We start from the raw sequence: 16,326 nt of genomic DNA, 5'->3' as shown, positions 1-16,326 counted from the left end.
AGCTCCTCCCGCGGCCCTGTGGTAGCGCGGGGCTTGAGGAGGGCCCGGCCGCTCCCCTGCTTCCATGTGGGGCTGCCGCCTGCCCCGCGCACGGCGCTCCCCGGCCCGCGGCCCTTCCTGCTGCAGCCCGGGCCGACGGAGAGCCGGGAAGCCGTGCCCCTGTCCCCTCCGGGTCGGAGAACACCCCTCAGAGAACACACCCTCCCCCCCTCGGGAACAGCCTGGGAGGTGCGGGCAGGGCACATGTCAAGTGCCTAATTGGCCCAGGGGATCAGTAATTGGTCCCGGGGCGGTGTGTGGGTGAGGGGAACACAGGGTTCCCGCAACGAGACCAGCAAAATGCACTTGGTTTAAGATTAAAAATAAATAAATAAATAATCTCAGCACTATTATTCCTAACCCTGCGCATAGCAGCACTGGCCATACGTACGTTTTGAACATGTGTTGGATTTTTTTGTAGAACGTAGACCAAAATGAAGTGTTAGCAAGTCAGGATGCTCGATCTGAAAGGATTAATGCTGTATGTTTTGTGTTGTGTTGTGTGCTTTTTCTTTGGTTTTTTTTTTGTTTGTCTGTTTTCCCCCCACAGGAACAAGAAAATTGTTGATTATTCTCAATTTGGGGATTTAGAGGAGGATGGTAAGTGGGGTATTCTTAGTACAAAAATGTCAAATGCTACTGGAACAACCCAAAATATCATGAGGGGTTTTTTTGTGAATTATTTCACTGGGAAGGCTGTTGCTGATTTCACTGAAGTCATCTGGGCACACTATTAAATATCGTACTTCAACAAGAATATGATGGCTGTAAGACAGAGCATAACAACAGAACACATTGTGCCTAGCTGTGGGAAAATCTATTTCCCTGCCTCAGTTTTCAGCGGTAATTGGTTGCTCCATGTCCTCCTGATGATCACAGGGTTGGAAGGGACCTTAGAGATCATCTAGTGGGACGCCTCCCAATAGACCAGGTTGCTCAAAACCCCATTCAACCTTGACTTGAACACTTCTAAGGAGGAGGTATCTGAAACTTTCCTGGGCAGCCTGTTCCAGTGTCTCACCATCTTCACAGTTAAGAATTTCTTACTAATAGCTAATATAAATCTACACTCTTCTAGTTTAAAGCCATTACCCCTTGTCCTCTTGCTGTGCGCCATTGTAAAAAGTCCCCCTCCCCAGCTTTCCTGTAGGTCCCCTCAGGTACTGAAAGGCCACTATGAGATCTGCCCGAAGCCTTCTTTTCAGACTAAAAAATCCCAACTCTCTCAGCTTGTCTGCATAGGAGAAGTACTTCAGCCCTTAGATCATCTTCATGGCCCTCCTCTGGACTCCCTTCAACAGCTCCATGTCCCTCTTGTTCTGAGGGCTCCAGAGCTGGACACTATTCCAGGTACAGTCTCACCAGAGCAGAGTGGAGGAACAGAACCACCTCCCTTGACTGTTGGTCACACTGATCTTGATGCATCCCAGGACACTGTTGGCTTTATGGGCTGCAGAGTTGTACATTGCCAGCTCTTTTTGAGCTTCTCATCAGCCAACACCCCCAAGTCATTTTCCTCGGGGCTGTTCTTGATCCATTCTCAGCGCAACCTGTGTTTGTGCTTGGGATTGCCCCAAATCAGGTGCAGGAGACAGTATTGAATGTTTTGCTCTAGGCCAGGTAGATGATGTCAGTTGCTCTCTCCTTGCCCACCAATGCTGTGACCCCATTGTAGAAGGCCACTGCATTTGTCTGGCACGATTTGCCCTCTGTGAAACCATGCTGGTTGCCACTAACCACCTCCACCTTTTCCATGTGCCTTAACAGAGCCTTCAGGAGGATCTGATCCCTGATCTTGCTTGGCACAGAGGTGAGAACAACTGGCCTGTAGTTCCTCGGATCTTTATTTTTTTTTCTTCTTTAAAATAGGAATTATGTTTCCCCTTCTCCAGTCAGTGGGAACTTCACCAGACTACCATGACTTTTTAAATATGATGGAACGTGGCTTTTGCCAAAAAATGACATTTTTATCCACCTTTTCCCTCAGGAGCTGCAGATGGATGTCATCAGGTCCTATAGACTTGTAAATTTTAACCTGCTTTAGATAGTCTTAAACCTGCTTTTCTCCTCCTGCTTCCTTTCCCCAGTCCCTGCCTTTGCCTTCTGCAACCTGGGTGGTGTGGCCAGAGCCCTTACCAGTGAAGACTGAGGCAAAAAAGTCATTGAGCACCTCAGCCTTCTCCATATCCTGCATGACATTGTTCTTACAGAATTTGGTTGCTTTAATGTTTGTGGGTTTGTTTTTTTCTTTCCCATTCTATTTTCAGGAGCCAGGCAACAGTTTGAATTATTGGAAAGGGGAGGCCAAAATTAAATAATTTTGAAGGTCTCAAGTTAATCATACGGATTAACGCAAATACTTGGTTTAAATGTGATACATGACTTTTCTTAGCTTGTACAAGATCATTTGTAATATTAAAGAAAACTAAATTTTCAGAAACAGTGATCTTATCTAAGGTTCTCCATCATATAGAGAAAACTGGAGATAATGTTTTTTTCCTTATTTTGCACTATGATATGCAGCATCTTCGGCTGGAAGAAAGGCAGTTTTCATGGATTCTAATTTTCCTTGGAAATTGGAGAAATGCATTGTATTTGGAAAAGGCAATATAAAGATGGTAGAAAAAGGGGAGGAGCTCACTTTTTTTTTAAATAGGGAAACAATTCCCAAAACACCAAGAACTCTAAAACTCTTTGAAGAGTTTTATCATTGATTGCTCTTGACTATATCAAAAGGCAAACTTCTAGTTATTGAAAATCTGGTAACACATTAGACATTGAAGTTTTATTGCTATATTAGTAATAAAAATTGAAATAATTACCTCTTGAATAAAAGGATATGCAAAAGAGATCTTGTTAAATTTTCATTTAAAATCATTTAAGAATAGTATATTTGCGTTCTTTAAAAATGGAATTAATTTCAGAAAAGGTTATCTTTGTTGTATTTTCAGTGTGTGATGAAATTAAATCAAATTACTTCTTTTGGACATATGGAAGAGTATAGGAAACTGCATTAAAGGTTGTTGCTGTTTCCCAAACAGATGAAGACTTTGCATATATAGCTGCACCTTCAAGCAAAAAATCCAGAACAGAGCTCAAGGACCCAAAGAAGGAGAAAAAAGAGAAGCAAAAAAAGCCACTTGAATTGAGTAGTTCACAAAAGCAGACACCTACTAAAAGGTAAGAATTGTTGAAATGTGGTCAGTTCTGTGTAAACCTGGATTTCAGTAAAAGTATTTGGTTTGCCTTTTTTTTTCCCTAGAGCTTTAATCAGCTGAGAATAAACAACTAACATACCAGTGTGGTAAAGATCTTCAGCTTTATTGCTATAGTTGCAAATCAGGGATTATGTACTTATGCACAGTGACAGGAAAACTTGCTGGAGTTTGGTAGTGAGCTATGTCTTACCTTGTTACGAAACTCCAGCAAGTGGCCTGCAGAGGTGCAGAAACAGGTTTATGTGTCTAATCTTATCTTGATATATCTACAGAGCAAAATAACCAACAATTCGGAGTTACCAAGGGACTGCTAAGACTGAGAAATATACAGACAAGTTTGACTCCTTAAAAAAGAACATATTTAAAGCTTGATAGAAAATATAAAGTCAGTGCCAATGAAAACACAAATCTAATTATTTTGGTGGTAAAGTTGCACACAAATATTACATTTCAGTGTGGTATTCCAAACAAATGTAATAATCTTTTTCTGTGCTAATTGCTCGTTCATATTTATAGACACACACACACAATGTTTTGCAATCATAATACTTTTAAGTATAGCATACTTTAAATATTAGTGTGTACTTTGTTTAAATCTTTTCAGGCAGAAATATTAATAATGTAATATGCTAAAAGTATGTATTGAAGTATTAATCTCTTCAGAACTACTGGAATTTTTTTAAGTTCAGTGAGTCAGAAATATATCTGTAACACTCATGTAATTGTTTCATCATTTAGCATGTTTGTTTGATTTATTTTTTTTTTCCAGGATATCCTTGGATGACAAACTTTATCAAAGAGGTTTAGAAGTTGCCTTAGCCTTATCCCTCAAAGAAAAATCTGCAAATATCCTTGAGGTGCAAAATTCAGAAGAGCAAGGTTATTTTATAGTTCAGTGCGACACTCTTCATATGTAGTGAATTGGAACAGGACTTACTATATTTTGCAGTGAAATGGATTGAAAGTTGTGTTTTATTTCAAGATTTCATCATAAGGAAATAGGAGTTTTTAAATAGTGCCTGTCTTCTTATGTTCATGGGATTTTTTGTGGAAAACTTTTTTAAGATCTTGCAAACATAAAGTTTGATTAGAGACAAATAAATTGTTAGCTATTTTTATTTCTTAATATGTTAACTTTTTATAATCTCATTTTTGTATGGTGATACTTTATATTGTTGGTTTTCTGGATCCTAAAACAGGAAAGAATATTGAATCAGAAGATGTACATGGGAGACCTGCTTTTTCCAACTGCAGTGTAGACAGGGAACTTTTAAGTAAGTTGTTCTCACATTCTTCTTTTTTTCAGAAACAGTGCTTCAAGATACATTTAAGTACCTTATCTCTTCTTTGCTTTAATTAGTTTCTGTTTTTCACTTACGTGGAAAAAGAGTTTGTTTAAGACTGAAGAATGAAGTATGCATCAATTTTCCGTTAAAAATTTGGTCCCAGTCTTAAAATGGGAAAACCTGTGAATTGCTGAGTGAGATGAGAAAAATGAGTTGGAAAAAGCAACAGATGTGATGTTTTGAGATGCTGAGTTTATTTACTTCTTCAAGAAGTTACACTTACCCTCCACTCCTCAATGGCTCCATAATGCCCAAGCATCACGTAAACATGACCAATTGCTGTGCGACTGGAAATGGTTTCATTTTTCCAGTTTTCTTTTGGTCTTTTGTCTTTTCCTCAGCTTGATTGCAGATAAATATTGGTATCATATTATATATATATATTATCATATTACCAATATCATAACCAGAAAGTACAGTTTGGTCAGTTAAAAGAATAAAATGAGAATCTCATGAAAGCAAGTGCTGATGATATGCTTCTGTATAGTATACTTCAAAATCACCAAAAAATAATCTGGGGACTCAAATACCTGCTTCTTTTTGAGTAGGAGAATATATTTACTGTGAATTTATTATATAGACCTCCTTCTGTTTTCTAGGTCTCAATCAGGTTATGGAGGATGATGAATATAAGGCTTACTGTAGCCAAAGGACAGCAGCATCTAAAGTTCCAGCACATCAGAAGTTCCTGACTGTTGACAGTGATGATGGAGAGCATGCTACTGACTCTGAGCCAGAGTCTGTACCCAGTAAGTTCTCAATAAAACTCCTCTCCTTAGATGTGTTTTGAATGTCATGCCTTACATTTAGTTTATATTTTCAGTGAAATGCTTGTTACTTCTACTGTATCTTCCTTCTCCCTGCTTCACCAAGCATTATCTTTTAATGCTAGTGACATCTCAATTGTGCTTTGGCACTAAATCTAAACCCTAGAGATTATTCATACAGATTCTCTAAGTGGAAAAAAAATATACTGCTTCTTTGCATTTGCTGCAGTATGTCAGAACAAATTTCTTCTACCCTCTTTGTCCAGCACAGTTTCTTCTCTTTAAAGACCCCCTGTAAACTTCTCCAGTTGTCTGGGGTTTGCATGAGAACAGTGACTCTGGAGTAGTGTAAGGCATTAGTGCTTTCAGTACTGGCTTTAAGCTGCTTAAAAAAAAAAAGATACATAGCCAGAATTTTCAGTGAAATACAGTATCAAGGATATAATTAAGATATTACTGTTTGATAGAGAACTATTTTTCATATTTACCAATGTATGGGGGTTTTTTAATAATAAATTTATAAAATCTTTCTTACAACTGAACTTAGAAACAGTGTTTTTCCACTTTATATAGTAATGACTAAGAATATGTAAAAATCAGAAGCGTTGCCAAATAATTTCATCTTTCTCATCTTGCACACATGGGATTCTGGTAATTCTGCTGTTAAAATAATTATTGTATGCCATTTCTGGGCCCCTCAGTTCAAAAAGGACAGGGAACTGCTCGAGAGAGTCCAGCGCAGAGCTACGAAGATGATTAAGGGAGTGGAACATCTCCCTTATGAGGAAAGGCTGAGGGAGCTGGGTCTCTTTAGCTTGGAGAAAAGGAGACTGAGGGGTGATCTCATCAATGTTTACAAATATGTAAGGGGTGAGTGTCAGGGGGACAGAGTTAGGCTTTTCTCGGTGATGACCAGTGATAGGACAAGGGGTAATGGGTGTAAATTGGAGCATAGGAAGTTCAAGGTGAATATCCGAAAAAATTTTTTTACTGTGAGAGTGACAGAGCACTGGAACAGACTGCCCAGGGAGGTTGTGGAGTCTCCCTCACTGGAGACATTCAAAACCCACCTGGATGAGTTCCTGTGTGATGTACTCTAGGTGACCCTGCTCTGGCAGGGGGGTTGGACTAGATGATCTCTCGAGGTCCCTTCCAGCCCCTAAGATTCTATGATTCTATGATTTATACCAGGGCATTCCATATTAAAGTACAGAGCAAGAATTCTGTAAATATTGGAGGCTAATTCTTGTTCAGATCAGCATATAAATATATGCAAATTTGTTTTACCATATCCTTAAGATACCCTGTTTTTTGAAAAATGTCAGAAGACCAGGTAGATTATTAAGCAATACAGTAAGATAATTATTTGTTTGCCTTGTTTGTACAATATTAACTACCTAATTTGTAAGGCATGGTGATAGAATTTAAATGCTAATAAAATCTTAACTGAGCTGATGTAATCACAACAAAACAGATTTTATATGAGTACATATCCTGTGTGGAAGGAACAAAATACCCAGCAGGACCAGAACCCTGGACTTCCACAGGGCAAACTTTGGTCTCCTCAATCATCTATTAAGGGAAATCCCATGGGACAGGGTGCTAGAAAATAAAGGAGCTCAAGATAGCTGGTCAACATTCAAGGACCACTTCTTGCAAGCACAGGATCAGAGTGTCCCAATGGTTAGGAAATCTAGTAAGGGTGCTAGGAGACCTGCATGGTTAAAGAAGGAACTACTGGGCAAACTTAAGTGGAAAAGGAAAATCTATAGATCATGGAAGGAGGGGCTGGTCACTTGGGAGGAATATAGGACTGTTGTCAGAGGATGTAGGGAGGCAATTAGGAAAGCTAAGGCCTCCTTGGAACTTAACCTTGCAAGTCAGGTTAAGGATAATAGAAAGGGCTTTTTCAAGTACATAGCTAGCAAAACTAGCAATAGAGGCAATATTGGCCCATTGAGGAATGAGGTGGGAGCCCTGGTGACAGAGGATATAAAGAAGGCAGAGGTGCTGAATGCCTTCTTTGCCTCTGTCTTCACTCCTGCAGGGTCTCCCTATGAGCCCCAGATTCATATAGCCCCAGAAGAAGTCAAGATAGAGGAAGAGTTTGACATGGTAGATGAGGATTGGGTTAGGGATCAGTTGAGTAATCTGGACATCCATAAATCAATGGGTCCAGATGGAATGCACCCAAGGGTGCTGAGGGAGCTGGCGGAGGTCATTGCTAGGCCACTCTCCATCATCTTCAGTAAATCATGGGCAACAGGTGAGGTGCCTGAGGACTGGAGGATAGCAAATGTCACTCCAGTCTACAAGAAGGGCAAGAAGGAGGACCCGGGTAACTATAGACCGGTCAGCCTCACCTCCATCCCTGGAAAGGTGATGGAACAACTTGTTCTTGTGACTATCTCCAGGCACATCAAGGACATGGGGGTCATCAAGAGCAGTCAGCATGGTTTTATCAAGGGTAAATCATGTTTGACTAACCTCATAGCCTTCTATGAGGAAATTACTAGGTGGATAGATGATGGTAGAGCGGTAGATGTGGTTTATCTTGATTTCAGTAAAGCATTTGACACCGTCTCCCACAGCATCCTTGTGGATAAGTTGATCAGGTATGGGTTTGGTGACCAGGAAGTGAGGTGGATTAGGAACTGGTTGAAAGGAAGGAGTCAGAGAGTTGTAGTCAATGGGGTAGAATCTGGTTGGAGGTGTGTTACTAGTGGAGTCCCACAAGGGTCGGTGCTGGGACCGGTGTTGTTCAACATCTTCATCAACGACCTGGATGAGGGTATAGAATGTACCCTCAGCAAGTTTGCTGATGACACTAAGCTGGGAGGAGTGGCTGACACACCAGAAGGCTGTGCTGCCATTCAGAGAGACTTAGATAGGTTGGAGAGTTGGGCGGGGAGAAACATGATGAAATTCAACAAGGGGAAGTGCAGAGTTTTACATTTGGGGAAGAACAACACCATGTCCCAGTACAGGTTGGGGGCTGAACTGCTGGAGAGTAGTGTAGGTGAAAGAGACCTGGGGGTCCTGGTAGACAGGAGGATGACCATGAGCCAGCAATGTGCCCTTGTGGCCAAGAAGGCCAATGGCATCCTGGGGTGCATTAGAAAGGGTGTGGTTAGTAGGTCAAGAGAGGTTCTCCTCCCCCTCTATTCTGCATTGGTGAGGCCACATCTGGAGTATTGTGTCCAGTTCTGGGCCCCTCAGTTCAAAAAGGACAGGGAACTGCTCGAGAGAGTCCAGCGCAGAGCTACGAAGATGATTAGGGGAGTGGAACATCTCCCTTATGAGGAAAGGCTGAGGGAGCTGGGTCTCTTTAGCTTGGAGAAAAGGAGACTGAGGGGTGATCTCATCAATGTTTACAAATATGTAAGGGGTGAGTGTCAGGGGGACAGAGTTAGGCTTTTCTCGGTGATGACCAGTGATAGGACAAGGGGTAATGGGTGTAAATTGGAGCATAGGAAGTTCAAGGTGAATATCCGAAAAAATTTTTTTACTGTGAGAGTGACAGAGCACTGGAACAGACTGCCCAGGGAGGTTGTGGAGTCTCCCTCACTGGAGACATTCAAAACCCACCTGGATGAGTTCCTGTGTGATGTACTCTAGGTGACCCTGCTCTGGCAGGGGGGTTGGACTAGATGATCTCTCGAGGTCCCTTCCAGCCCCTAAGATTCTATGATTCTATGATTTATACCAGGGCATTCCATATTAAAGTACAGAGCAAGAATTCTGTAAATATTGGAGGCTAATTCTTGTTCAGATCAGCATATAAATATATGCAAATTTGTTTTACCATATCCTTAAGATACCCTGTTTCTTTATGTCCAGAATGTGATTAGAAGGCTCTAGAATAATAGCAAATTGTATTTCCTGTAAAGAGATTACATCCTTTTTCTTTGCTGTAGGTAAGGAGTCAGAAGAAGATTCAAATTATAGTGAAGGTGATGATGAAGACTTTGCTATGGAAAAAAAGAAAGCCAAAGGAAATAAAAAGAAAACCAAACAAAAGATGCCATCTGAAAGAGAGAAGAAAAATCCCAAATCTAAGATTAACACTACAGGTAAGTTTGTACTATGCATTTTAAATAGATTTCTTTATAATAAAAGTTACTTTTATTTTCACTGAAGGAATAGATAAATTTGACCAATACATTGCACAGGGTTATGTTGAAAATGACTATATCCAGAGTAAAAGGAGAAGAGCAGAAAAAAAAGTTCTGAAACAAAAATATGTCTTATGTTAAATTAACATCCTTTACAACAAAAGTAGACAAAACTGAATAGACAGTTTATTTAATTTAATTTTATTTCTAGCTTTTATGAAAAGGTTAAATAACAATGAATTATCTGAGGATTTAAAAAAATACGTTTAAAACTTGGAGCCTCCTGTTGCAGTTGCATGTATTGATTTTTAATTCAAGGATAGCTAAAAAATCCTAGTTCTACAAACAACTTGGCAAAAACCATTAGATCTGCATGCCCCTCAGAGTTAATTGTTCACTATGTTGCTAACCCTATTTATTTTAAAGTAAGTAAGAAAAGTAAGAAAATTCTCATCATGGTGTTAATCTTGTGTCTGGCTCGATAATGTGTTTGTCGTGGTTTGACTCAGAGATTGGCAATTAAACCAGTAACAAAAATACTCTCAATCACCTCCCCCTCCTGCCCAGGCAAGGAAGCAGAGAGAAAATGAAGGAGAGAGACTTCATAGATTGAAGTCTAAACTAGACAGCTTTAATTAAATACTAATGAAAATATGTACAATTATATACAAGTATGTTCAGGAATGTCCAAAACCCCCAGCGATTCCCACAACACTCTCCTGAGCTCCAAAATGTTCCAGAGCTGCCAGAGAGAGCAGCAGAGCAGACAGGAGCTGAGGGTAGTTGCAAGGGTCCGGAATGCACGGGCCTGGGGATCAACAGTGATGGATGGATGGAGTCCTCTCTGGATGCTGGCCATGGACAGAAGTGAAGGGAAGAAGAAGCAGGAAGGAAGTTGACTTCCATGATCTTACACCAAGTTTATGTACATATATGGAACTGAATACTTTAGTCAATTTTGCTGTACATCTAGTCCACTCCTCCCTATGGGAGGGTTGCAGATACAACTCTTCTTTGGTAGCCTCTGAGGGTGCAGATTCAACAGTGCAGCAAAGTCACCTCCAAGTCCTGGCAATCACATAAACATTCCAGTGTTATCAGCCCACTAGCTGTAAAACTTGCTGCTAGTTAAAAGAGAGCTCGCTGAAGGAAAAAAAAAAATCAGTAAAAGGAAAATTGTCTTCATCCTGACTCAAACCAGGACAGTGTTTTAATATCAGGCCTGAGTATACACTATGTAATTTAGTCTAAAATTAGGTTTACTTATGACAAGTAATGGTTTGCTTTGTGTAACTGACAGAAGCTTCTTCCCTCTTAGAAATTTGGTATCTAGCAGGTCTTACAAAAGAAATTATTACACTACTTATTTTCAAATCAGGATTGAAATTCCAGAGTATAACAGGACTGATAGGTATATACTCTTTAAAAAAATGTGACAATCTAGAAGCATGCTCATTATTTCACTCAATTCAGAGAGCTCGTGCTGTACAATGCAGTGTGATGATGTCTCTGCTAAAGACTCTCTTTCTAAGGTCACTTTTATTTTCCAATTAAGTATCACCTGTAGTTTCTCCTTCCTGGATAATGGAACAAAAATCTGAGCCAACACAAAAGATTATGTCCGGTTCTTCAGAACCAGTTGGGAGGCCTTTACATACATCAAGTCCTGTAACAGTCAAGAGGCCTAAATGGACACCACCAGGTAAATAGAAGATTGCTATGTTTTTAGAATACTTTTTTTTTGTTTATGCTGTGAAAACTATAAAAAGACAACAGTTACATTATTATTTTTTTTTCCCTCTACACTTCTTACACCTGCTTTTTGTTGTACAATTATTTTCAGCTGCATCAGGTAGCAGTAATAACTCTATGAAGTATGGTTCTGTTAAGTCACCTACTCAGTGTCTGAGACTTGGCCTCTCCAGACTAGCAAGAGTCAAACCACTGCATCCCAGTGCTACCAGCAGCTAAGTGGTCAGTGACAACACGCCACACGAAGGAGAAGACTTCAGAAAGTGTTTTGCTTGTAAATGGACGGTGGGCAGATAAAGCTTTGTGGCATTGTCCATCTTAAAGGACTGTTTTTTATGTACATAGCTAATACTATCACAAGTTTTTATTCTGCAACATGGGCATCCTTAAGTGCTACTAAATCATAATATTATTTAGTCAAGGTGACATCTGATTCACCAGCTTTGTTATGTATTATACTCGGACATGTGGGTTTGTAATAGTTGGAATTCTCTGATAATCTAAACTCCTGGCATTAAAATAGTCTAGACAGCACTATGTCAATTAGAGAATTTGATATCTCAAATCTATTCTTAACACAAGGGAAAGTAACAGTTGGAAATTTTTTTCTTGTAACAGTGAATGTATCACTCTCTTCCCCCTTGGGAAGTTTGTCACCACTCTTTCAAAAGCTGTTAATGTTTGCATGTCTTACCATGTCAATTTTAATAAGTTTTTATGTATTAAAGATATAAGAAATGTTTTTTAGGATGCTGTATTTAAAAAAAATACTAAAATATTTTGTATAGTACCATTTACCATATTAATTGACTTAATTAAATTTGAAAATAACTTTTAAATTTTGGCTACAGTCCTGCAAATATTTCTGTATGTGCATAATCTTATTGGAAGTCAAGAGCATTAGCCAGACTCAGGCAGTGAGGAGTTTGCTTTGCGCTCCTTGGTCTATGTTGAAGACTATAATACCATACATAGTTAGAGGTATTTGTAAAGTATTGAAATGATAGCTACTAAATAACAGGACTAAGCTTTCAAACTTGTTAGTCCACAGTGTAAATAATTTCCTGCCTAAGCATGTTCACTATGTCAGATGACACAGCAGATGTGTTTGGCCCTGTATTTCATAAGGGATCTGGTCGTGACTGAGTGAATTGCACTAGCAAAGGAATATATAGCCCTATATCAGAGTAATTACACAGACAAAAGCATGGTGCTGCCTAAACTGAAACAATGGTAAGCCAAAAAACTTCTAAAATATACAGTACTTACGTTATTTAAAAAACATACTAATAAAAGCATCTTTATTAAAACCAGTGTGCGTATTGCCCTATGGAAGGAATGAGAAGAAATCTGTGGATCAATATCCATTTCTCAGAAGCAGGGAACGTGGGCATCATGACATAAAACCTCACATCATCCACATTTTAGATGTCTTGACACCTGGCACAAAATCATGTAGCCCTAAGTGGAGCGTGGTCCATTGAGCAGGGCTAAATGAGTTCAGGAGAAAGGAACATGCCTGTTGTGTCTTGTGCTTGCCTGGTTCATTCAAGAGTTCTCTTAGCTTGCTAAAATGGCACACCAAAAAAACAGAAGTTTTCATTGATGAGCTTGAAACTGCTTCCAAGCAAGAGTAAAGCAGAAGCACCCACAGGAAGAAAGGTAGGTATCCAACAGTAATGTTTGTGACAACTAATAACTAATACGTAAGTTGTGTTATTCCTCTTGGTTCCCTGTCTTTGTGCTGCCTTAAGTAGCCCCTTTCTGAGTTGTACAGTGGCAATGCAGCTGGAGCAAAGTGGGAAGCACAGAGAACCTTGAGCCCTGGCGTGGTTTGTTGCAGAATCCTCATCCATTGCCCCGCTTCAGGAGTCACTACTTCAGTTCTTTACTTTCCACTAGAAGCATTAGTGAACAACTGTATGGTCCTTCATTGCATTGCAGACACCAGGTCTCTGTTGATACTAAACTGTCATGATGTGTTTTGCTTTTACAATTTTTTCAGGGATAAGTACAGATTTCCTGCGGTTGTGCATTTTCTTGCTACAGGGTTCTTATTATGTAACAATGCAAAGTATTTTCTTAACATGGTGCTTCCAGCTTCCTGGAGCTGGAAGATTTAGTAACTCCCTTTTTTCCCCCCCTCTCATCCCATTATTCTTGTTCTTCACAAAACATGCATTTGAGATTTGTGTTCCTCTTTCAAAAACGATGTAATTTTTCAGTCTTTCACTTGTGTTTGAATCCCTCCTTAAGTTCGTATGGGTTTCCAGTTTATGAAGATTTTCCAGTTTTTCTCTACTTTTTTTTTCTGAGTGAAAATTCCACATAGGCAATAAAACAAACAAACAAACGAACGAATGAAAAACCAGTAAGGTCTTTGAAAGGGAATTAGTAAGTGTTCTGGATTGCATATTTCAAAGTTACTCTGTACTTCACCTGAATAAAAGGTATAGCAGGTAGGTGCAGATTATTTTTATAGAACATTACTTTTGTGTCTTAGGTTATTAAAGAACATGGTCAAAAGCAGCCAATTTTTTTTTTTTCAATTAGTAACAGTAAAAGAGAGGTCTGTGTTATTCCAGCTGCTTTCAAACTTGGGAAACTGTTTTTTTTTTTACTTACAAAGAACATTTACTGTTTCCTCATTGCTCTAAATTTTAAACACCACATAGAATTGTCCAATAGTTGCACAATGGTATGATGTAAAATGCATTATTATTTTGATTTGTGAAGCAATAAGACACTGAGACACTGTACCAGTTTATATGTCAGAGTTTAGTTTTCACACACTTGCTGGTTTTTGAGGTATGAATAAAAAAGAAAAAGATTTTTAAAGAATTAACTTCACAATAGTTGAAAGCTGCCTTTGCACAGCTGTGTGAACAGTTTGTTTGCTGTACCAATGGGCATGTAGGTTTGTAATATAGAACAGGGATGCATCACAAAAGCATTCAGATTCCCACCAGCCTGAAGACACTGTGCTCTAAGACTGATACATAGGTCAAGAGTTGAAACCAAGAGGTGAAAATGGCTAAAACATAGGCACATAGCAGTGTAAAATTTCTTTGAATATTCATAAAGCAGATTTATGTACCTCCAGACATTTAATGTCATCGGTGCATCTCTCACTTCCTATTCTCTGCGTACTGATTATGCCACAAAAATAGAGGAGGAAGTTGCCAGGCAAACATCAGCAGAAACCTACAAAGTTAAGTGCTGCTGTCTGGGGACACCGACAGCACCTCTTCACCCTCTGAGTCACAGAGTGGCTCTTTTAGACAATGGTGACTGACTGGGCATTGCACGTGTCTTTATCCATGCATGACAGCTTGCAAATTAATATCGATGCTTCGCCACAGCAACTCCAAAGAGCTGGTTTAGCAGTACCTTTAATGCATTGAGATTTTCACTGTAGAGTTGAGATTCCTCATAATAAATGCAGAGCATTATTTAAAGGATTAATTTCCAAATAGGGTATAGGGCAGGAGCACGAATTGGCTGTCATGATTTAGTTGGGCACAGGGTATTTGAACAGACATATTTGGAACCTCCAAGCATCAGAATGAATAGAACAGAACTCAACTGGCTTCTTCAGTTGGAAGAGGCCTACAGTGATCATGTAGTCCAACTGCCTGACCACTTCAGGGCTGACTCAATTTTTAAGCATGTTATGGGCATTGTCCAAATGCCTCTGGAATGCTGACAGACACGAGACATCGACCACCTCTAGGAAGTCTGTTCCAGTGGTTGACCATGTTTCTTGGTAAAGAAATGCTTCTGAACCACCCCTGGTGAAGCTCTGAGCCATTCCCACATGTCCTGCTGCTAAATACCAGAGAGAAGAGACCAGCACCTTCCTCTACCCCTCCTGAGGAAGCTGTAGAGAGAAATGAGGTCACTCCTCAGCCCCATTTTCTTCAAACGAGATAAACCCTTGGCTGCTAGTCATAGGACATGCATTCCAGCCCTCTCACCAGCTTTGTTGCTCTCTTCTGGATGCGTTCAAGGACCTGAATATCCTTAAACGGTGAGGCCTAGAACTGTACAGTGCTTGAGGTGAGGCCACACCACCTCTAAATAGAATGCAACTGTTGACCCTGCTGTCAACCAGCACTCGCAGGTTCCTCTGCAGGGTGCTGTACCAATTTATATTTGTGCCCAGCATTAGTCCATCACAGATGCAGAATCTGGTATTTGTTCGTGTTAAGTTTCATGCCGTTAGTGATTGCCCAATGCTCCAGTCTCTCTAGATGCCTCTGGAAGGCATCTTGTTGCCTTCAAGAGAATGAAAGCTTGTTATGTTGACACTGTGTCACATTGTTTGAATCTCCCATATTCCTATTCCTCAAAATGTTAGCCAACTCATGGTTGTTGCCTTAGGGCATTTTTATCAGTCTGACTTTTTCTTCTGTGTTTCTCTGTCTTACCCTCCTGCTTCTGGTAACACGTCTGAGAAGCAGCAATGGAAGAATATAAAAATTGTGCAGCTCAGAAATTAATGCAACTTAACTCACCAGCACTTCTAAGTGAGCAATCATTATTTAGCATTCTCTTACATGATATGGCAGGTGCAGAGGATGATGTTTCATATTGCTATGAAATATGAAAAACCATTAGCTACCACTAAGTATTTAGTCAAATAAACATGCTGCTACCATCCGTCTCAATCCACGCCTTTGCAAAACATTAATAGCTTCACTAAATTTTTGCTTGCAGATTGGTTGTCTGTTTGCTCTTCCTACATTATTAATCATGTTAGGATCATGAGGCAAAAATCACTATTTCAACTTTCAGTATTTCTGAAAAAAAAACCCATGAATTTACTTTTGATTGAGAAACTCCCAGCTTGTGAATAGTTTGTTCTAAGGTTCAAAAGGGCTGAGGGCTGAAACCCAGCCTTCATTTTCCTGGTCTGTATTGGTTATTCTTAGATATTCTGTCAATGGGAAATCCTGTATCTTTGGTGTAAATAAATCATAAAGGTGTAAAGTAATGCTTATTCAGAGCTGTGGGATTCAATACGGGAAACAAACCTTTTCCCATTGTTACTTTAATAGGAACAATAATGCCTAAATGCCATTTCCTC

General features: G+C 39.7%; 1 protein-coding gene across 1 annotated transcript; it reads left to right on the top strand.

The window, feature by feature from the left end:
- Window positions 1–494: 494 nt before the first annotated feature.
- Window positions 495–11,456, top strand: RAD51AP1 (RAD51 associated protein 1). The gene is made up of 9 exons (XM_010007176.1): window positions 495–520; window positions 590–639; window positions 3,081–3,219; window positions 4,027–4,136; window positions 4,457–4,531; window positions 5,203–5,352; window positions 9,288–9,443; window positions 11,041–11,187; window positions 11,329–11,456. The coding sequence occupies exons 1-9, from the start codon at window positions 495–497 to the stop codon at window positions 11,454–11,456; spliced, it is 981 nt and encodes a 326-aa protein (XP_010005478.1).
- Window positions 11,457–16,326: the final 4,870 nt, after the last annotated feature.

Source organism: Chaetura pelagica, unplaced genomic scaffold (genome assembly GCF_000747805.2).
Source record: "Chaetura pelagica isolate M959 unplaced genomic scaffold, ChaPel_1.0 scaffold211, whole genome shotgun sequence".
In the NCBI taxonomy this organism is placed as follows: Eukaryota; Metazoa; Chordata; class Aves; order Apodiformes; family Apodidae; genus Chaetura; species Chaetura pelagica.
Note: the sequence above shows the minus strand (reverse complement) of the source record. Positions and strands in the feature narration are given on the sequence as shown.

What these genes read in the sequence shown, in the direction of transcription:
- RAD51AP1 (XM_010007176.1), top strand. Translation starts at nt 495, where the DNA reads ATGCTCGATCTGAAAGGATTAATGCT. An exon ending in GATCTGAAAGGATTAATGCT is followed by an intron (nt 521 to 589) that starts GTATGTTTTGTG and finishes TTCCCCCCACAG; the next exon opens with GAACAAGAAAATTGTTGATT. An exon ending in TGAGCCAGAGTCTGTACCCA is followed by an intron (nt 5,353 to 9,287) that starts GTAAGTTCTCAA and finishes TCTTTGCTGTAG; the next exon opens with GTAAGGAGTCAGAAGAAGAT.